The sequence below is a fragment of the Sciurus vulgaris genome (genome assembly GCF_902686455.1).
Source record: "Sciurus vulgaris genome assembly, chromosome: 5".
Classification (NCBI taxonomy): domain Eukaryota; kingdom Metazoa; phylum Chordata; class Mammalia; order Rodentia; family Sciuridae; genus Sciurus; species Sciurus vulgaris.
This window is the reverse complement of record NC_136465.1, coordinates 97519342-97541619: the sequence shown is the minus strand read 5'-3', so window position 1 is coordinate 97541619 and position 22278 is coordinate 97519342. Positions and strand designations below refer to the sequence as shown.

Here is a 22278-nt window from a genome sequence, read left to right as displayed (position 1 = left end):
ATTCTTTCCATTTCACTAACCCATTCATCCTCTCTAGAATTAATTCAGATGAATAATGTTTTGTTTAATTTCCATTAATATTTGAGCATACATGCGTGTGGTTTATGGTATATGCATATACCACATATTGTTTTGTACTTTTTGTGCATACATTGTATTTATTTTTATACTGATTTGAAAAATGTCTGTGCCATAACTCTTCATAGTTGCCTAGCTTATTTGACCAAGGAAATACCTTTTTTAAAATTTTTAAACAATTGATGCACAGTTTTATATAATAGTGGAATTATGACACATTCTTACATGCACATGATATAATTCATACAATTTCATTCCTATACCTCTCCTGGCGTTCCCCATCTCCCTCTCCCAGATCTCCTTCCTCTACCCTACTAGTTTCCATTTTTTTTCCTCAGGATCTCTTTTATTCCTTTTTCTCTCTAGCTTCCAAATGAAAGAAAACATGACTCTTGACTTTGAGTCTTTTTTTTTTTTTTTTTTTTTTTCTGCTTAACAGGATGCCATCTAGCTCCATCCATTTTCTTTTTTTGTTCTTTTGGGTTTAATAAGAACTGCATTGTGTATACATACCACATTTTCTATCTTCAATCATCTGTTGACAGACACCTAGAATGGCTACATAACTCGGCTATTAAATTGCACTACTGTATACATGGTATGTGTCACCGTAGTATGCTGACTTTAATTCTTTTGGCTAAATACCAAGAATTGATAACTGGGTCATATGGCAGCTCTACTCTAGCCTTTTGATGAACCTCCATACATTTCCATAGTGGCTGTGCTAATTCACATCTTCTCCAACAATGCATTCTTATGTATTCCTTTTTTTCCCTGCATCTTCACAAGCATTTTTAAAATTCATATTCTTGATGATCATGATGCTAACTGGAATGAGATGACATCAGTGTACTTCTGATTTTCATTTCCCTGATTATTAAAAATGTTGAATTTTTTTCCATATATTTGGCCATTTGTTTTTCTTCCCTTGAGAAATGTCTGTGTAGTTCATTTGCCCACTTATTCACTGGGTCATTTGTTTTTGATAAGTTTTTTGAGTTCTTTATATATTCTAGATATTAATCCTTGTTAGAAGGGTTTCTGGGAAAGATTTTCTCCCATTCATTTACATTATTTCCTTTGCTGTGCATGAACTTTTAAAATTTGATATAATACCATTTATTCTTGGTATTATTTCCTGAGCTTTAGGGGTCCCACTGTGGAAGTCACTGCTTGTGTTTCTATGTTGGAGTGTTTACCTGTTTTCTTCTAACAGTTCTGTAGTTTCTGGTTGATTCCTAGGTATTAGGTTCATTTTGAATCAATTTTAGTGTAGGATGAGAGATAGCGATCTTGTTTCATTCGTCTACATGCAGTTATCTCATTTTCTCATTTATTAAAAAGACTGCCTTTTCTCCAATGTATGCTGTTACCTTTGTCAAGGATCAGGTGGCTGTATCTGTGGGCTTCCCTGTCTTCTATTCCATTAGTCTATAAGTCTCTTTATGCCAATACCATGCTGTTTTTGTTAGTATAACTCTGTAGTACAATTTGAAATTGTGTATTATGATGTTTCCAGCATTTCTTTCTACTCAGGATTGCTTTGGGTAATCCAGAGTCTTTTGTGTTTCTACATTAATTTTAGGACTGTTTTTTCTTGTTTTTTTTTGAAGAATGTCATTGGTCTTTTAATGGGAATTGCATTAAATCTGTAGACCACTTTGGTAACATGACCATTTTAGCAATATTTGGCCTTTCCTTGGGAGGGATTCTATTTTCTAGTGTTTTATATTTCTTTTTTTCAATGCTCTGTAATTTTCCTTATTGAAATCTTTTACCTCTGTGGTTAGATGTATTCATAAATATTTTAAAAGTTATTATATATGGAATTATTCTGGTTATTTTTTCAGTGAATTTGTTATTTGTATATGCAAGTGCTACTGATTTCTGTATGATGATCTTGTATCCTGCTACTTTGCTAAATTCTTTATTTATAGAAGTCTTCTGGTGGAATTTTTAGGTATTCTATATAGTATTATATCATCCAAAAACAGTGGTGATTTGACATTTTCCTTTTTTTTTAAATTTATTTTTATTGTAAACAAATGGGATACATGTTGTTTCTCTGTACATGGAGTAAAGGCATACCATTTGTGTAATCATACATTTACATAGGGTAATGGTGTTTGATTCATTCTGTTATTTTTTCCTCCCCCCACCTCTCCCTCCCCTCTTTCCCTCTGTACAGTCCCTCCTTCCTCCACTCTTGCCCCCCTCCCACCACCAGTTATGTGTCATCATCCGCTTATCATTGAGATCATTCACCCTTTGGTTTTATGAGATTGGCTTATCTCACTTAGCATGATATTCTTCAGTTTCATGCATTTGCCTGCAAAGGCCATAATTTTATCATTCTTTATGGCCAAGTAATATTCCATTGTATATATATACCACAGTTTCTTTATCCACTCATCAATTGAAGGACATCTAGGTTGGTTCCACAATCTGGCTATTGTGAATTGAGCAGCTATGAACATTGATGTGGTTGCATCTCTGTAGTGTGCTGATTTTAAGTCCTTTGGGTATAGGCCAAGTAGTGGGATAGCTGGGTCAAATGATGGTTCTATTCCAAGCTTTCTGAGGAATCTCCACACTGCTTTCCAGAGTGGCTGCACTAATTTACAACCCCACCAGCAATGTATGAGTGTACCTTTCTCCCCACATCCTCTCCAACACCTATTGTTGCTTGTATTCTTGATAATCACCATTTTAATTGGGGTGAGATGGAATCTTAGGGTAGTTTTGATTTGCATTTCTCTTATTACTAGAGATGTTGAACATCTTTTCATATATCTGTTGATTGCTTGTACATCTTCTTCTGTGAAGTGTCTGTTCATTTCCTTAGCCCATTTGTTGATTAGATTATTTGTATTCTTGGTGTAGAGTTTTTTGAGTTCTTTCTATTCTGGAAATTAGCACTCTATCTGAAGTATGAGTGGCAAAGATGTTCTCCCACTCTGTAGGCTATCTCTTCACATTGCTGATAGTTTCCTTTGCTGAGAGAAAGCTTTTTAGTTTGAATCTATCCCAATTACTGATTCTTGCTTTTATTTCTTGTGCTATGGGAGTCCTGTTAAGGAAGTCTGATCCTAGGCCAACATGTTGAAGATCTGGACCTACTTTCTCTTCTCTAAGATGCAGGGTCTCTGGTCTGATTCCGAGGTCCTTGATCCATTTTGAGTTGAATTTTGTGCAGGGTGAGAGATAGGGGTTTAGTTTCATTCTGTTGTGTATGGATTTCCAGTTTTCCCAGCACCATTTGTTGAAGAGGCTATCTTTTCTCCATTGCATATTTTTGGCACCTTTGTCTAGTATGAGAAAATTGTATTTATTTGGGTTTGTGTCCATGTCCTCTATTCTGTACCATTAATCTACCTGTCTATTTTGGTACCAATACCATGCTGTTTCTGTTACTATTGCTTTGTAGTATAGTTGAAGGTCTGATATTGTGATAAACCCTGCTTCACTCTTCCTGCTAAGGATTGTTTTAGCTATTCTGGGATTCTTATTCTTCCAGATGAATTTCATGATTGCTCACTCTATTTCTGTAAGGTACATCATTGGGATTTTAATTGGAATTGCATTGAATCTGTTTAGTGCTTTTGGTAGTATGGCCATTTTGACAATATTAATTCTTCCTATCCATGAACATGGGAGATCTTTCCATCTTCTAAGGTTTTCTTTAATTTCTTTCTTTAGTGTTCTGTAGTTGTCATTGTAGAGGTCTTTCACCTCTTTTGTGAGATTGATTCCCAAGTATTTTATTTTTTTTCAAGGCTATTGTGAATGGGGTAGTTTTCCTAATTTCTCTTTCTGAAGATTCATCACTTATGTATAAAAATGCATTAGATTTATGAGCATTGATCTTAAATCCTCCTACTTTACTGAATTCACTTATGAGTTCTAAAAGTTTCTAGTTCCTCTAAATATATAATCATGTCATCAGCAAATAGAGATAGTTTGAGTTCTTCTTTTCCTATTTGTATCCTGATCAACAGTTAAAAGAGCAAATACAGGAAGCAAAAGAGCATTTCAATAAAGAGTTAGAGATATTGAAAAAAAAACCAAACAGAAATCCTTGACATGAAGGAAACAATAAACCAAATTAAAAACTCCATAGAAAGCATAACCAATAGGATAGAACGTCTGGAAGACAGAACCTCAGGCATTGAAGACAAATATTTAATCTTGAAAACAAAGTTGACCAAACAGAGAAGATGATAAGAAATCATGAACAGAATCTACAAGAATTATGGGATATCATGAAAAGGCCAAATTTAAGAATTATTGGGATTGAGGAAGGCCTAGAGAAACAAACCAAAGGAATGAACAATCTATTCAATGAACTATCAGAAAATTTCCAAAATCTGAAGAATGAAATGGAAAATCAAGTACAAGAAGCTTATGGGACTCCAAAAATACAAAATTACAACAGACCCACACCAAGGCACATTATAATGAAAATACGTAACATACAAAATAAAGACAGAATTTTAAAGGCTGTGAGAGAAAAGAATCAAATTACATTCAGGGGAAAACCAATAAGAATATCAGCAGATTTTTCAATCCATACCCTAGAAGCTAGAAGGGCCTGGAAGAACATTTATCAAGCCTTGAAAGAAAATGAATGCCAACCAAGAATCTTATACCCAGCAAAACTTACCTTCAGATTTGACGATGAAATAAAATCCTTCCATGATAAACAAAAGCTCAAAGAATTTACAAAAAGGAAGCTGGCATTACAAAACATTCTCAGCAAAATATTCCATGAGGAAGAGATGAAAAACAATGATGCAAATCAGCAAAGGGAGGAACTAGCCTAAAGGAATAGCCAAATAAAGGAGAAACCAAATCATGTCAAAAAACAAATGAGCCAAATGACCAGGAATACAAATCATATCTCAATAATAACCCTGAATGTTAATGGCCTGAACTCATCAATCAAAAGACATAGACTGGCAGATTGGATGCACATGGACACAGCAAAAAAGCTGGAGTATCCATCCTCATTTCAGATAATGTGGACTTCCTTTCTAGTTTGTATCTGTTTTATCTCCTTCTATTGCCTAATTGCTCTGCTAAAACTCAAGCACTATTTGAGTAACAGTGGTGAGAGTGGACATCCTTATCTTGTTACTGACTTTAAAAAAAGTGTTTTCAGCTTTCCCCATTCAATCTGATATTGAAGTAGGGTTTGTCATATATAGCCTTTAAGTCATATATTATAGCCATCTTAAAGGCTCCTTCTATCACTAATTTCTTCAGTGTTTTTAACATGAATGGATGTTATATTTTGTGGAAGGATTTTTCTGTATCTAAATGATCATATGACTTTTTTTCTTGGTTCTAATTTTGTGGGATATTTGCATACATCAAACCATCCTTGTATCCATGGAATGAAAGCAGCTTGGTTATGATGTATAATCTTTGTAATGTGTGTTGAATTTGATAATGGTATTGAGGATTTTTGCATCTATGTTCATCAAGGATATAGATTTGTAGTTTTCTTTTCTGGATGTATCCTTATTTGGTTTGGGTATTGGAGAAGTATTGGCTTCATAGAATTAACTTGGAAGTGTTCCCTTTTCTATTTCATGGAGCATTGAAATTCTTTTAAGTTCTGGTAGAATTTAGCCCATCAGTCCTGGGCATATCTTTGTTGGAAGGCTTTCTATTACTCCTTCAATCTTATTACTTGTTATTTGTCTATTTAGGTTTTCTATTTTCCCTTGGTTTAATTTTGGTAGGCTATGTCCAAAAATTTATTTCTTCTAGATTTCCCAATTTATTGGAATGTTTTAAAAATGGTCCCTACCATTTCCCTGTATTTCAGTGATATCTGTGGTAATATCTCCTTTTCACATGTCCAATTTTATTAATTTGAGTCTTTCCTTTGATAAACCTTTAACCAAACTAATCAATCTCCTTTATCTTTCTAATCTCCTTTGTATTTTTTTATTCTCTATTTCACTAATTGCAGCTTTGATCTTTATTTCTTCTTCTACTTGTTTGGGGTTGATTAGCTATTAAGACCTTGAAATGCATTATTAGGTTATTTATTTGGGATATTTTTTTTTCATGTGGGCACTAATACCTATAAATTTTCCTCCTAGATCTGTCTTCACTGCATCTCAGAGACCCTTGTATGTTGTGTTTCTATCTTGTGTGAGTCTAACTAGATTTTTTTAAATTCTCCCTGATTTCTTTGACATACTCATTCAGAAGTATATTGTTCTATCTCCATGTTTACATAGCTTTTGTAGTTTTCTTGCTGTTAATTTTTAATTTCATTCCATTATGATCTTATAAGATGCAAGAAATTAGAAACTTTTTCATATTTGCTAAGGTTTTCTTCATGACCTAAAATAGGATCTTTTTTGAAGGAAGTTTCACAAGCAGATGAAAATATGTGTTCATTCTGTAGATAACTGTTAAGTCATCTGTAGTATGTTTCAAGTCTGTTGTATCTTTGCTTATTTTGTCTGAATCACTATCTATTGGTGAGAGAGGTATATTGAAACCACCTAGTATTACTGTACTGGAACTTATCTGAGCTTTTATGTTAAGTAGTATTTGTTCTCATGTAGTTAAGTGCACAGATGTTTGGGGGTATAAATATTTTTATCTTTTTATATTCTTCTCTTTAGCAGTAAGTAGTGACCTTTCTTTGTCTCAACTAATTTTGGCTTGAAGTTTGATTTGTTGAATAAGAGTGCTACTCCTGCTTGCTTTTGAGCTTCAATTGCATGGAATATTATTTTCTATCCTTTCCTTTACAGCATATGCTATCTTTGCTTCTGAGGTGTGTTTCTTGCAGGCAACATATAGTTGGTTTTATTTTTTAATCCAATCTACCTGTCTTTTGAGAGGCACTGAGATCATTTACATTCACTGTTATTGTAGAGCTATTGCTTCTTGCCATTTTGACTTATTTTAATGTTTGATTTGATCCTTGTTATTACTCACCTATCCATCCTTTTAATGAGATTTATTCTTTCCTGAACTCTATTGGTTGTTTTTTAATCTTCTTTTGCATGTAGAATTCCTTTAAGGATATTCTGCAATGCCAACTTGGTAGTTATGCATTCCTTTAATTTTTGCTTATCTTGGAAGGTTTTCATTTTCTTATCAATTTCAAGTGATAGTTTTTGATGAATATAGCAATCTTAGTTGGTAGTTGTTTTCTTGAAATGTCATTCCAAGTCGTCCTGAACTTCAGGATTTCTGCTGAGAAAGGTTCTATTATTCTGATTGGAGGTCCCCTGAATATAACCTGGTACTTCTCTCTCATAGTTTTTAATTTTTTTTTCCTTTTCTAGATTTTTGGCATTTTAATTATAATGTGTCATGGAGAGATTCTTTTCTGGTCTTGTCTATTTGAGGTACTAAATGAAAAATATGGAACACTTCACAAATTTGTGTGTCATCCTTATGCAGGGGCCATGCTAATCTTCTGTCATTCCAATTTTAGTACATGTGCTGCCAAAGCAAGCATGAAAATGTCTTTTTAAAGCTAATCCTTAAAGTATACAGATTTTTACATCAGAAGTGTCTTAATATTCTGGTATAGCAAAGTGATAAGTCACATTCATATCCTGCCTTTGTGGAAACTTGTCAGCTGATTCCTTCATGGATTTCTCTCTCTCTCTGACTCATCTTCATCAACTTATATGCATTCAGGACTCTACTTCCCTTTGAAGGGGGCATCTAAGTATCCAAATTCATTGAAAATGGAAGTTTGCCTGAAGAGAGAAGGCAGTTGGGGAGATACGAAAATTCAAGAGTGCATATAGACTACAATTTTACTGATGGTTGCCTGGCACCAGGCTAGCTGACATTGTTGAGCAGTACTCCAAAGACAATGAGAACTGACAGCAATATTGAACAGCTGACCATGAGCTTCCTTGCCATTGGTTACTCTTAGTATTAGTTCTCAAATGTGAGCATACACCAGAATCACCTGGAAGATTTCTGGTTCTTTAAATCTGATGTGGAGACCGAAAAGTTGTATTTGTAACAATCTCACCATTGATATTATTTCACATTTAGGGAAAACTGATGTGTTCTCATCTTGCTAATTCCACATGAGTCTTTGTGCCCATGTGGGTCTCTTAATGTACTCTAGGGACTAAATTCACTTTGCAGTTATATTTTGGGATGTTTTTGTCTTAAAATCAGATTAACTTTTTCAACTTCAGCCCCTTTTTGTGACTCAGTAGTGGCTGTTTCTTTAAGTGACACATGTCCCATTGTTGGGTTGGGGATAAGACCCTAAGGGTGTAAGAGAAGAAAATGGATTATAGGAAGGTGAAAAGAGAGGATGGAGAAGTTCATCAATTGATACCTTGAGCTCTTATCTCATTATTGGAAAATTTTCATGCTCTGTTGCCTAAGTATGTGTATATCACTCTGATGCATGTTTTTTTTACATGGTGTTCTTCACTAAACTTGAGGACATCTGATGACTATGCACAAAGAACTTAACTAGAAATTGAGGTTTACATTATCATCTGTACCATGATTTTTAAGTTATTTTACTGTGCTGTGAACACTCTTCTACATAGAAAAGTATACGACGAGCTTCAAGAACTAATTTCTAAGATAGGAAATGTGACTCAATGGTAGTGTTTGCCTCACACGTGCAAGACCCTGGATTTGATCCTCAGCAGACCCCACCACACACAAGAAACAAAAGCAGAATAAGTTTCTTCACTACCAAGTAATAATTTAGAGGGTGACTTTGAAAATAAAGTTTAATCCTTCCATTAGAGTGCATGACAGATAATAACAATGATAATGGCTTCCATTATGGAGGCATTACCATCTGCAAGTTACTTGCCAAGCACTTTATTGGAGTCAGCTCCCTTAATCAAGGCATCTTGAAACACATGGCTGAGTCAAACTCATCATGCAGGGAATCTAAATAGCATGGTTATGGCTAGAGAGAAGATGTGTACATATATTAAGAAACTTTTCCTTTGAATAAAGTGTGTTAAAAATTGATTTCAATAACTTTACTTTTCTTAGAGACGGTTTTGAAAAAATGGAAAAATTAATCTCCAAGTACAAGTGACAGTATGTTTCTGACAATTAAGGAATTTTTTTTTTCCTCAGATGTTTCTTCAGCTGGAGATCTTGGTATGGCCAGCTAATGGATGTTGATCGAAAATTTTTAGTGTCTTTCTGAAGTCCATCAGAATGTGCCAATCTCAAGTTTATAGTTAGAATAATTTTCACAAAGTAGATGCCCGTGTAACCAGCTCTCAGATCAGAAATCAAAATATCACCACCACCCACCAGTCCTCCTCATAGTCACTCTCCTAGAAATAATCAGTGCCCTGATTTCTGACACCACAGGTGAATTTTCCCTATCTTGGAACTGTTACTATTGTTATGGAATTAAAATGTTTTAATTTTTAATTTTTCCTTCTCAAGACTAAAAATAGTCTTTGGCTATATTTAATAAGGTCTCCAAAGATAGTTTTATGGTCAAAAGGAGGAGACAAAATACCTCAGGTGATCTGGAGCAGTGGAATAGCTTGTGTGACAGGGAGACTGCACTGACCACCTAGGCAGGGTTGGGCATTACCTGACTGAAATGAGCAGTGCCCTTTGGTAGGACTGGATGGGTTTAGACCAAAGCACAAAAGTGTGCTTGCACATTAACTTTTGCTCTTTTTCCAGGAAAGGTAATCCACCCTCCTGGACTGTTGTTGCTGGGGACCATGATAGAACCCTACAGGAATCAACTGAGCAGGTGGATAGTGTTTTTAAAGGTCATTCCATCTGCCTTCTAAATGTTGTCATGTGTCAGTAAACACATTTAGCTAAAATATGATTGTCTATGAATGTTCTAATGCCCCTTTATACTTATGTACACCTGTTTTTAAAGATGCAATTTGAGGTGAAATTTTAATTTGAGAATTAGGTGAGGCAGGTCAGGAAGCACAAATCCAGGTTGATTGATTGTGCACAGGTTGGCATAGTTTTTTTTTTAACCTAGGATCATCAATTCTCAAAATGTGGCTCATTGCCTCCCATAAATTATAAACCAAGATTACCCTTTTATACTTAGTATAAAATCATTTTCATTGCTGAGTATAGAAACAAAGAGATTTAAGATTTATTTGGGACCATTATGCAAAGAAGTAGTTTGACTCTGATTTTCTTATCTTGCTATTTGCTTGCCTGCCATTGATACAGGTGAGAAGGGCCAAACACATTATAGTGCATGAAGACTTTGATACAGTGACCTATGACTCTGATATTGCCCTGATACAATTGAGCTGTCCTCTGGAGTACAACTCAGTGGTGAGGCCAGTGTGTCTCCCACATAGCACAGAGCCTCTGTTTTCCTCCAAGATATGTGCTGTGACCGGATGGGGAAGCACTAGTAAAGGTGGGTACTTTACACTCTCATAAACAGTGCTGCTAATGTTATTTTTGAAAATGTCATGCAAATATCAAGCAGTATACCTTTAGCCCCTCTACCTTTTGAAAGGTAGAAATAATGTTTTACTTAATTGCAATAGCTTAGTAAGTGATTAGAGAGTGAGCTCTCTTAAACTTTTCCTTCGGGTAATTTAAATGACAAATAGATTGAATCAGGGGTCAGCAAACTTTCTTTGCAAAGGGCCAGATAATAAGTCTTTCAGGTTTTGCAGGCCATATGGTCTCTGTCAGGACTACTAAATTCTACCAGTGTAAAGTAAAACAGTTGAAGACAATACATGACAGAATAGGAATGGCCATGTTCCAACGGCACTTCATTTATGAAATTTAAAACATATAATATGCATGTATAATTAAAAGCATTTTTTGGAATTTTTCCCAACTATCTAAAAATGTGAAAAATATTCTTAGCTCATGGATTATGCCCAGGGTCTGTGGGTGTGTGACACAGAATTGATCATTGGTTGGGTATGCTGACCCTTATGTTAGATTATAGGGCTCTTAAACACAGAAAGATCTGAATAGGTTGATGTTTGTTTTCTGCTTCTTTTACCAAATCAAATCATTTTATTTTCATTCCATTAGTGTCATTTGCAGGAGACGGGAGTTATCTTTGACTCCTTAGAGTGTTCTCATTCACATCTTACTATGCCACCTATAGCCAAGTTGCGTTTTCATAAAATCTTCACAACTACCATAGCAACTTTTATCATTCCCATTTTCCAAATGAGTTTGTGGCCCTATGTTCTAAGTAATTTGCTAGGATCCCATGACTATTAAATATCAAAGCTAGGATTTAAGGCCAGCATGGGCCAGCTTATAATCATTCCTTGAATGCCTTCTTATTATGTTTAGAAAAAATATAAACTCTAGCTTGGTTTGGAAATCTCTGTTTGGTTTCCACTTAACTCTCCAACATCATTTCCTTCTTTCGTCCCCTTGTTAACCTTTCGGTACTATGGGGTTCTTTCTTTCTCTTAATGCCAAACTTGTCCTGCTTTCTAAAGATCCATACTTTGTTTCTGTCCATTTGGAACACTCTATTGCAGTCTCTGCATGCTGCTCTTCATCATTCCATTCTCTGCTGAAATGTCACTTTCCTTCTTGGGCCACACTACTGCAGCAGGCTTACCATCCATCTTTCCTTGCTACTTAGTATTGTCATCTCATTGCACTTGAACATCCCTGGCATTATTTTTTTGTAATCATTTTCTACATCTCGCCCCTTAGTGTCAGAGGCACATCTTGGCAGCAGATCTGTCATTCACTATTCTCTCCCAAGGACTAGACGTATACCTGGCATATACTAAGCTTCAGTGTTTATCTGTTGACTAACTGACTTTAAAGTCCTTAAACAAACATACCTAACACATTTCAGCCTTCACCAGTTCCATGACCCCTGGACAACTGAGCCATCATTACAGTCTTATAAAATATAATTCATTCTTTGCAGCCAGGGGAGGAAATGAAGTCTTAATTTTGAAACATGGCCAGCCACACTGAGAAGGGTAGTTCCTGAAAAGGAGTATTGGTGCATTCAAAAGGACATGAGATTTATGACCTAGGTTTGAGTTCTGTTATATAAAAGCTAAATAATCACATTTTTAGAGGTCTGGGTTTTACATGTGTGAGATCAATGTGATTAACCTACCTCACAATGCTATTGCATTATTGAGTTGGAGTAAAGAACATTATAAATATTAAAGTTGTACATAAATGTGAAGTTATTTTTGTTTTGCTTCAAAATGTACAGGGTATACAGCACTAAAAGTTTTAAACTTACCATAAATCTAAAGTGATAGAATAAGTTCTGCAGAATACACTAATGTAGATCTGTCCAAGTATGAGAAGAAACTTCTCATTCATTGTGTTCATCGTTAGTGGCACCTAACATTGAAGATGAGATTGGGCTTTAGCAAAAGTAGAGGAAAAGAATATGATTTTGGTTTGTTATATCATCATATAAGCATGTATTTTCATATACTTACAGTGTATATTTATATATTTATAAATATGTTCATGTAAATCATATGGTACCAATTCATTTCTTCCAAAGTTTTTCTTTCTGATTTTGTTTTCTTTTTTCTTTTTTTTTTTTTGATGCTAGGGATTGAACCCAGGGCCTTGCACATGCTAAGCACACACTTTACCACTGAACTACACCCCCAGTTCCTCTGAATTCTTACGTGGCACTATTTGATACCATAAAACTTAGACTGGAAATAAGCTAGGTAAAAAGTTATTCTCCCAATGTCCCCTCTTTACAAAGATGCCATATGATGAAGACATGCTGCATGAAACACTAATATCCCTCCCCCAAGTATTCTCTATCTGCTCAGGAAAAATGGAATGACTACCACTATGTTGGTAAAGAGCAAGTCTGCACTTAATATTTCTTTAACATCACTTTGTGCTTACTTATCAAGCCCTCTCTTTCTGAATCTCTTTCTTCCATAGATGGTGACCTCGCCAGTCGCTTACAGCAGATTCAAGTGACTGTGCTAGAAAGAGCTGCCTGCGAAGGCACTTACTATTCTGCTCATCCAGGAGGGATCACAGACAGGATGATCTGTGCTGGCTCTGCTGTGTCTGGAAGGAAAGATTTCTGTCAGGTAAGAGGATTCCGACTTTGCACAGAACTATAGAAAGTTTGCCACCTGTGAATTCACTGTTGAAGGCACAAGCATCCAATACCTCTTACCACAACCCCACACAAAGGCCAGGAGGGGTGCAGGAAGACTTGTTACTTAATTCAAACAGCAGTGATGGCAGTGGTAGCTAGCAACTGTACAAGCAGAATGGCCAGTGGTCGATAGGAGCCCATGAGAAGGGAAGGTATGGCGAGACCATTTATCAGACCTGAGAAAGGGAAGACGTGTTTGGATGCATTTAGGGTTTTGGGAACAGGGCGATGAGTGAATAAGGTTCTAAATTAGTATATCTATCCTACTTACAACTTAAAAAGTTTTATTGTTTTATTATTAATCTTCTATATACTCAACTTTTAACTGTAGATTAATCACTAAGAGGAAAATAGAACCTAAAGGTAAAAATGGTTTTCATATTCAGTGAAAAATCACAAGACAGTAGTCATTTCAGTGAGATTATAGAAGTACAAAGCTATAGAGATGTATATATGCATGCCATTGCATCAACGAAGAAAAGGAAGCATATTGATGAATGCTTTGTAAAATACCAGCTTCAGTATTAACAAAGTCAACTGATGAATGTGACTTTAGATATGTCACCTTGAAAGAATTGCTGAAACTCTGCACACCCACCTCTAATTCCTAGTCAAAATTTGGGCAGAGTCCACCTGAGGGAAAGTTCAGGTCTGTAGATAGGTATTTCTCCAGACTTATCACTCATACCGGTCAGCGGTAAAGAGGAAACCTGTTCTTTTCTGCTTTTTTATAACCCTCTCCACTGTACCACCACCAGTCAAAATCATAAACCAATGGATGTCACTTCCATGGGGAGAAGCTACTGGGCATCAATCTAGGTGGAAGTCCTTCTGTGTGAAAATATGGAGAGGAAATGGAGAAGGTCCCCCCCTTTAACCCTGAATATGTTTATTATACTTAAACCCTTCCTCTCATGGTGTCCAGCCCTACTTAAATTCTGTTCATGTTGCTAACCTTAATTTTCAAGAACCAGAGGCAGACCCTGAGGGGTCTATTTCAGGACGTATAGATAGACATGACAGGGGAGGAAAGTGAGGAGAAAGTACAGGGAAGGGAAGGCAGCCAATCAAGGATGCGTGCTTACATCAGCTACCAAAGTGAGGGACTAAGTCCGATCCTGCAGGGAATCTGTGCAGTGATATGGACCATACCTGGTATATTATCTCATCTGAGGGGTGAGAAAACTGGGGCATTTATATGTTACTTCCCAAAAGTCATAGCTTGAGGGCTGCCTGAAAGGAGTTCTGTTAATTCCTCAGCATTTCTCACACTTGTGGGTGGCCTCAGGGGTGAGGGTGGAAAGTGGGAAAGGGCCTCAGGCACAGAGCCAGGACTTGTGTGGGGAGATCTGAGGAACATGGGAAGGGTACTCCCATTATCCACCGTAGCACAGTTACCTTAGACAATCAGAGAGAAAAGAATCTGAATAAATGTGTTTATTCTTTTCCTTGGTGTATAGAGATATTTAGGAACGGTCTTTCTATTTGAATCAAGGAAATCACAAATGGCTTTATTGTTTGTCATATTTGACAGCATCTAACTTTAAGAGACATACTTACTTTGTGTCAAGAAAGCAACAAATGAGACAAGTTTAAAGTAGACCATGTCACAGGTGACCCAAATATCATGTCAGTTGGCACCTATTATTTAAGCTACATAGAACTGTCACTTAGTGTGTGGCATGACCAAATTTACTGCCAACATGAAGGAAGAAAACTAGGAATTGAGATTCTAACTATTAAATATAGCCAGTTGTCTTTTACAGAGGACACTTATCTACTGAAGGGTGACTTTAGAAACTTGCTTTGATAAAATGGACTCTAATATTTCTATCATGAAATTGATTTTACCTTCCTGTGCATGCTCAGAGGTAATGGACCTACTAATGTAATTTCTCATTTAGGAAGGTAGAAATAACAATGTCCAAACATAGAAACTTGGGACTTTCAGATATGCAATGCAGAATCCTGTTCTTTGCTCATTGGATTTCAAAATTTTTATTTCAAGTTCTTTTGACTTATAAAGCAATAGATGTTAATCTTCACAAAGTGATACATATCCTATTCCTGCTAACTTTCCCAGTTTATTTCATATTTTTCTTTGCTAACAGTTTAAGCCACACTCATTATCTTCTAACCTCTCAACTCCCCAAGTTTTGCTTATCTCAGGGCCTTAATCTAGATTTATCTTCTGTATAAAATGCTTTTTATTCCAGTCTTTCTTTTGTTTCTTTCTTTAACCAGAGAGTGAACCCAGAAGGGCTTAACCACTGAGCCACATCCCTATTTATTTAGAGACAGGATCTTGCTAAGTTGCTTAGGGCCTCATTAAATTGCTGAGACTGGCTTTTAACTTATGATCCTCCTGCCTCAGCCTCCCAAATCACTGGGATTACAGGTATGTTCCACCATGCCTAGCTCCTTCAGGTTTTCAAGCCTGTTCCTTCTTATCCTTCATGTATGAGCTCAAATGTTACTAAAACTGCTTACACATACATGTACATGTAAGGACACATATATATCTACCTTTATTCTCTACCATTCACTCTGAATATTTCCTTTATAGCTTCTATTGACATCTTATTTGTTCATATTCTATCTTGCTCAGTATGGCTGGCTCACAGTAGGTACTGAATAACTTTTCAATAAAGAGTATCATGTTTATGGAATGTGCTAGGCCTTATGATAGGCACTATCAATAAAAGATAAATTAGACAAGTTCCCTATATCATGGAATGCTTGTAACTGCCTGAAAAATTAATTATTGGCTATGTGTTAGTGGTGAAAGAATGAATGAATCAAAACGACACCTGACTGGACACATCAGACCTTTTTAAAACTGGAAGGGGGTCTTAAGTATAATTTTACTTTATGAAAAAATTAAGACTTGAGAAAATGTTAATTGTTCTACATTAGACTAGGGGCTCTCCTTTTTTCTAATTTGGGGTCCCTTCTAGGAAGTTCTTCACATAAAATAAACAGATCTCAAATATGTACATTTAGCTCAATTTATAAGTCAAATGCAAGATACAGTTTGGCACTAAATATATTTGGTCCACTTCCTTTCCTGCAAAAGGACTGACTAAAAATTATGAAAGATTGTGTTTAAAATGAAAATATTGTGTTTTAAGGCTTGTTTTTGATGCATCTAATAGAACTTCATAAATTAAGCAAACATTCCGTATGTGACAGGCTATACTAGGTCTCCCAGGATACAAAAATGAATAAGGCTTAATGCCTATCCTCAAGTGGAGCACATGATGTGAACAGAAGTGCTCACAAACAAGTGCCTGTGTTGGGCACTGCCATTGTCACACTGTACCCAGAAAGACACGTACGTTGGTGCAATTAATAGTGTGATAATATGTGTGATACACTACTTTGGTGCCGTTGATAATATCACTGTTTCTTCAAAATTTTCCTTTCTACTTATCATTTAATTTAAACAAAACTAGTATTTGGGGAAGATTGACTCTTTCATCTGAGTTTTTGATGCAATATTTCCCTTTTGAAAGATGTGTTCACTCTAATCATAAGACCAAAGTAGAAATATCTAAGAATAAACAAGAAGAAAGTTACATTTTCACATGTCTCCTTGAAATCTATAAAACCAGACACTAGGGCTATCTAAGATTAATCCATTAATGAATATTATCCAGGCCCTATTGATGAGACTGGGAAGATGTAGAAATTGTTTTCTTTTTGAACGAGGCTTTGTTTCAACTATGGAATCAAACTACCATCTGATTTTATCTGTTCCCTTTTGCCAAAAAACATTCCTATTCCAAAATGTGAAAGCAGGAACTTCAGATTAAAGTGGTTATCTAGAACATGTTTTCTTATTTCAGGGAGACTCTGGTGGGCCATTAGTATGTAGACATGAAAATGGTCCCTTTGTCCTCTATGGCATCGTCAGCTGGGGAGCTGGCTGCATCCAGCCATGGAAGCCGGGTGTATTTGCCAGGGTAAGGGTTTTCTTGGACTGGATCAAATCCAAAATCAAAGGTAATTGTTTTTATATATTATAAAACAATACCCCTTTCTTTCCTTCCTTTCCTTCTTTCTCAGGGGCACTCAACCACTGAGCCCCCTCCCCAGCCCTATTTTTGTATTTTAGAGACAGGGTCTCACTGAGGTGCTTAGTGCCTCACTTTTGCTGAAGCTAGCTTTGAACTTGCAATCCTCCTGCCTCAGCCTCCCAAGTTGCTGGGATTATAGGCGTGCACCACTGTGCTTCCTTCTTTAGAGTGGGTTTGGGATTGCCAAGTATAGTATAAATGAGTGTTATGAAAGAGAAAATAATCATATCTCATTTAGGTGCTAAATATATTAAAATGCAAGATTCTATAAAAATAACTTCTCCCTTGGGCAAAGTTGAGTAAAACTGACTTTTCCTAAGGCTGCTTTAATCCTAGGTTTGCATTCTTTTTTGACAGTAGCTACTTTGGGACTGACTTCATTTTTGTCCTCAGTCTTTCATCTTTATTTTTAATGTATTCTCCCCAAATACAGGTCCTACTTCACTTCAGACAAAGAATAAGAGCAAAGCCTTAAGAAAACAATTATCAACATCCACACTTTCAAAAGACAGTGCCTCTGGGCCAGGTAATAAATGTATATATTATGAAATAATATATATTTATGAAATAATAATTGAGCAAAAAGCATTATAAATCCAGGCTCACTAATTTTTTTTTTTTGGAATGCCAGAAACTCTGTTGTTTCTTTCTGGTTGGTAGGTGCCACAGGAGAAGAGTTGTTGCTGTTATTACCTGGGAATATAATCCATCCAAGATTATAGTGGTTGCAGGTGATAAATCTTGTAGTTGTGAATAAGAGCTTGAATTTGAGGGAACTGCATAGAATTATTTTAAACTCTGAGCTATGTACTCCTTCCTTAGACTTCCAGATGTCTTTCTTGGTAAAGACTATAAGATTACCAAAGTTGGCATCAGAATTAATATCTCTCTTGGACTGTATATGTAGCTCAGTGATAGAGCATTTGCCTCCTATGTGTAAGGCCCTGGATTTGATCCTGAGCACTGCAAAAAAAAAAAAAAAAAAAAAAATATATATATATATATATATACACACACACACATATATATAAATGTGTGTGTATATATATAAAATATATTTATATAAAATACATATATTAAATATATATATATTTCTTAATTCTCCTATAATTGCCATTGTATGTTTGCTACTAGGAGTTTGATTTTAATCAAAAGATAACAGCAACCAGAGAATTAGAAATCTGTAACAGACTTGAGTAAAAGTTCTGTGATACCATAATCTTTTTTACCACCTCTGCCCCAAACTCACATGCACTCAACCCAAAATAACAGCTAGGAGGAGTTGTAGAGACAGAAACAAGACAGAAGGCAGAATTCCTAGAGCGATGCCTTGAGTAGAAGAAAGGGGGTGGGACTTACTGCTCAAAAGTGAGGGTAGTATTATAGAGAAGCAAAGTTCATACGTAGTTGTTGGATGAAAGGCAGAATATTTAGGCAGGGAGGCTGGTGTGTGGGTGCTTGTGGAATTTCTCTTATTGCTTCTGTTTTCTCAGCAGATGATAGAAGGGTCTGTGTAAGAGGGTTTGATAATTTTAAGAGAAAAAGGAGAAAGTATGAAAATTTTCTTTAGAAAATGGGCTAGAAAGGTATGGAGGGTTGCTGAGCAGCTTAATCCCTACCCTCCACCCCAGGTGAATGTCATGAATTTAGGGAGAGACTTCCCAGTTAGCTTGGATGTATGTTTTCCTCTGGAGATACTGAGGTAGATGCCGAGTGGGTGGAGAACAGATTAAATCATAATGAAGTTTCCTCAAATATGAGAATGTAAAGGCATTAAGAGTGTGGTAAGAAGTGATTTAAAAATCTGCTACAACTTCATGTCAAGAAAATAGGACAAATTAAATGGAATGATCTTTTTCTTTTATAAGTTATTGTCACCTTGTAATGGATGGAAATAAAGTTTTAATTTTCTTTTTGCAAGCCTGGGTCTTTCAAGCTTGGGATAGTCTTTCTTTACCTTGTCTTTGTTGGCCCCGAGTGCCCTTGTGTTCTTAATTCGCAGCTTCTAAAGTGAAGCTAGAAGAGCCTAGAGCCCTTTTTTCAAATCCAAGATATCCAGTGCATTATAGAAGAAAACTGGAATGTCCCTGGGCGCTCAGAGTGGCAAAATTTCCTGTTGTGTGTCTGTCACTCCTTGGATCTCTTGTGTGTGGAGACTCAGTTACGACTATTTATGAAGAAAGCCATGTTGAGAGAAGGATGGCAGGTAATTGTTACTGACCATTCAAACTCTGTGCAAGAAGCTTTTTCTGTGCAGGCAGCTTATGATCAAGACTGAGTTTTGACTTGGGAATAAGACCCCACATATGTTGATTCATGTCAAATAGTCATATTTTTTTTTCTTCTAAATACCCTTAGTTTTTCAAAATGTGGAATTTACAAAGGGTCAGGGGAGAGAAGGGGAGAGGGAGGGAGAGGGATGGAGAGACAGACACAGACACACGCCAAACTTCTTCAACACACCAGGACTGAGCCGGAAGACACTATATTGGTAGAAGAGGAGTTCAGAAGATGGTTAAAAATAGCGATGAGGTAAAGGGTAAGGAGGTGAATGAAAACATTAAAGCAAATTCAGTAAATGTTTTTTTAAATAGAAGGATTAAAAACATTCATTAATAACAAGACAGCCCTCATTTTTCATTTCATGTACTGGCAAACATGTTTTAATGAAAAAAACTTGCCACCTCCTCTTTATATGGATTTCATTAAATTTTTTTGGCTTTCAGTCAGGAGAAAAGTGGGAAGGCAATCAAAATAATGTTGTTAATGGAGGAACCTGGAAAGAAAAAGTTCTCATATGTCATTATGAGCATGTGTGGTGCCTGCTTGATGCAGAAGTACATAGAAGCCAGGAAAATTGTTTGAAGGTGAAATTGTTTTCTTAGGATAAAGTCCAAGAGATTAAATCATCGAGTTAGAAGGCACAAAGATTTGTTTAAAGAACAAATATTTAAATACAGTATAATGCAATTTCATTTAGACTACAGGAAAAAAAAGACTGTTATTAGCCTAGCACATTTTTCCCTAAAGTCAGATTACCTACCCATCTCTCTTGACTAAAACTTCTCAAGAACTTCTCCTTAGAGCAGGAATAAAATCTAAATTTCCTAGAAGACTTCTTGCTTCCCTCATTTCTGGACTTGGAACGTTAACTTCTTAACAAGATCTACCTTGAAATTGCATCACCTCCTCACACCTCTGTACTTCTTGGTCCCCTTTTCTTAGCATATAATGTCCTCTGATTGTTTCTCATAGTTGTGTTTTCTCTGTCTGCCTACTGAATGCAAGCCTCATGAGGGCTGGAACTTCCATCTCTTCACTTCCAGAAGCCCCAGTTCATAGAACAATGCCTGAAACATAGAAAGCACCTAATAGATAAGTGAATGAATGGTCATTCTTCAAAGAATCTTTCCTAATCTGAAGTAGCATCAACCATTCCTTCCCACTGTCTATTATACTGATTATTTCATCTGTGGCCTTGGACTCTGTTTGAAATCATCTTTATTTACCTGACTAAAGTGAAAGACTTGTGAAAGTGACACTTGGCCATTTGATTTCTTTTGTATACCTCCCAGTAAGTACAGCACTTAAGGACTTGGAAACATTTTTTTTTTTTGGTATGAATTTTTTGCCAAGTTCTCTTTTCTGTGCATTGTTTTTTGCTCTTCAGAATGGTTAACTCAGTTTCACTGACATTAGCAGTGCATGGAATTCATGCCTATAATCTCACATGCCAGTTTGATAGGCAATTTTATTTTCTAATTATTAATGGGGAAAAGTTTTTCTAAATGTTGGTTAGCTATTTATACTTTTTATTAATTTCCATTATCTTTTATCCACTTTAAAATTATGACCATTTTTAATGTTTTACAGGAACTTTAGATACAGAAATATTTTTCCTTTGTCATAAGTTATGTAAGTTATGTGTTCAGCCTTATTGTTGCTATTTGCCTTTAATAATTTTTATATGAACATAAAATTTAAATTGTATTTAAATCTATACATACATGTCTTTGATCTTTGATTTATCCTGTCATTTTAGGTTTAAAATTTTTCCATTTTGAGGTCAGAAGATGTCTATAATTAAAAAAGAAAATTTACCTTTTGCATCCTGCTGCAGTGTGTTCTCATGTGGTAGAGTGATTCTGTACTTGTCTCTTTCTTAAAATTATTTTCTTCCCAATTTACAGCCCTGTCCTTAAAATATATTCAATTCTTTATATAGAAAGACATTTTCTAGGGAAGCATGACTTATCATTATTACCTTTGAAAATTGTGAGGAACCCCTGTAATTTTCCAGCCTACCATTTCTGTGATGTGAAATTGTCAACTAGAACCTTGTCTTCTTTAGGTTATAGTTAGGAAAGCCACAGACAGTAATGAAAATATTATCCCTTCCTTGGGTTGTAAGATATTCTCTACTGTCAAATGCTGTTTCTCCCTGTGAGAATTAGCAAAACATTCAAGAATTGCATTCATCTCTACTTGGTACAAATAAATATGTGAACATTCTTGAAATATTTCAACATCATTCACCCTAATATGCTAACTAATGCATTTTCTTCTTTTCTCTTTGAATATGATTCCCTTCCTCCCTGCAAAAGTTTGTGGAACACCTAATAAGAAGCAGGAACTGACTTCTCTTGGTTCTGGGGATCTGCTAGTGAACCAAATGAATAAAATCCCTACCCTCATTAAGCTCATTCTAGTAGGGAGGAACACATAATAAGATAAACATATATAAGATGGAGAGAATAAGGGAGGGGGAATGAAGAATGTAAAGAGAAAAAGAAGCATCTGGATTTAGTGCCATATAGCTGAATGTACTATAATCAGTGAATATCTTTCTGAGCAGGTGACACCTACTGTTTTGAAATAACTAAATCATTCCCAATAGTAGATGCATCTGATTCTAAAAGACTCTAAAGTTCTTTCCATACCTTCTTAAAAAGTATTTTGAATCATTTTAGAATAATAATTTTCCCT

The 22278-nt window shown here is 35.8% G+C and overlaps 1 protein-coding gene across 1 annotated transcript in view; it reads left to right on the top strand.

Moving 5' to 3' along the window:
* The window catches only part of OVCH1 (ovochymase 1), a gene marked incomplete at its 3' end in the record, with an annotated part of 58333 nt that overhangs the window by 33144 nt on the left and 2911 nt on the right, over positions 1–22278 (top strand). Inside the window, 6 exon segments of the mRNA XM_079139887.1 lie at positions 9763–9835; positions 10282–10477; positions 12988–13142; positions 17062–17218; positions 17726–17818; positions 19295–19507. Coding sequence (XP_078996013.1) covers positions 9763–9835; positions 10282–10477; positions 12988–13142; positions 17062–17218; positions 17726–17818; positions 19295–19507 — 887 coding nt within the window.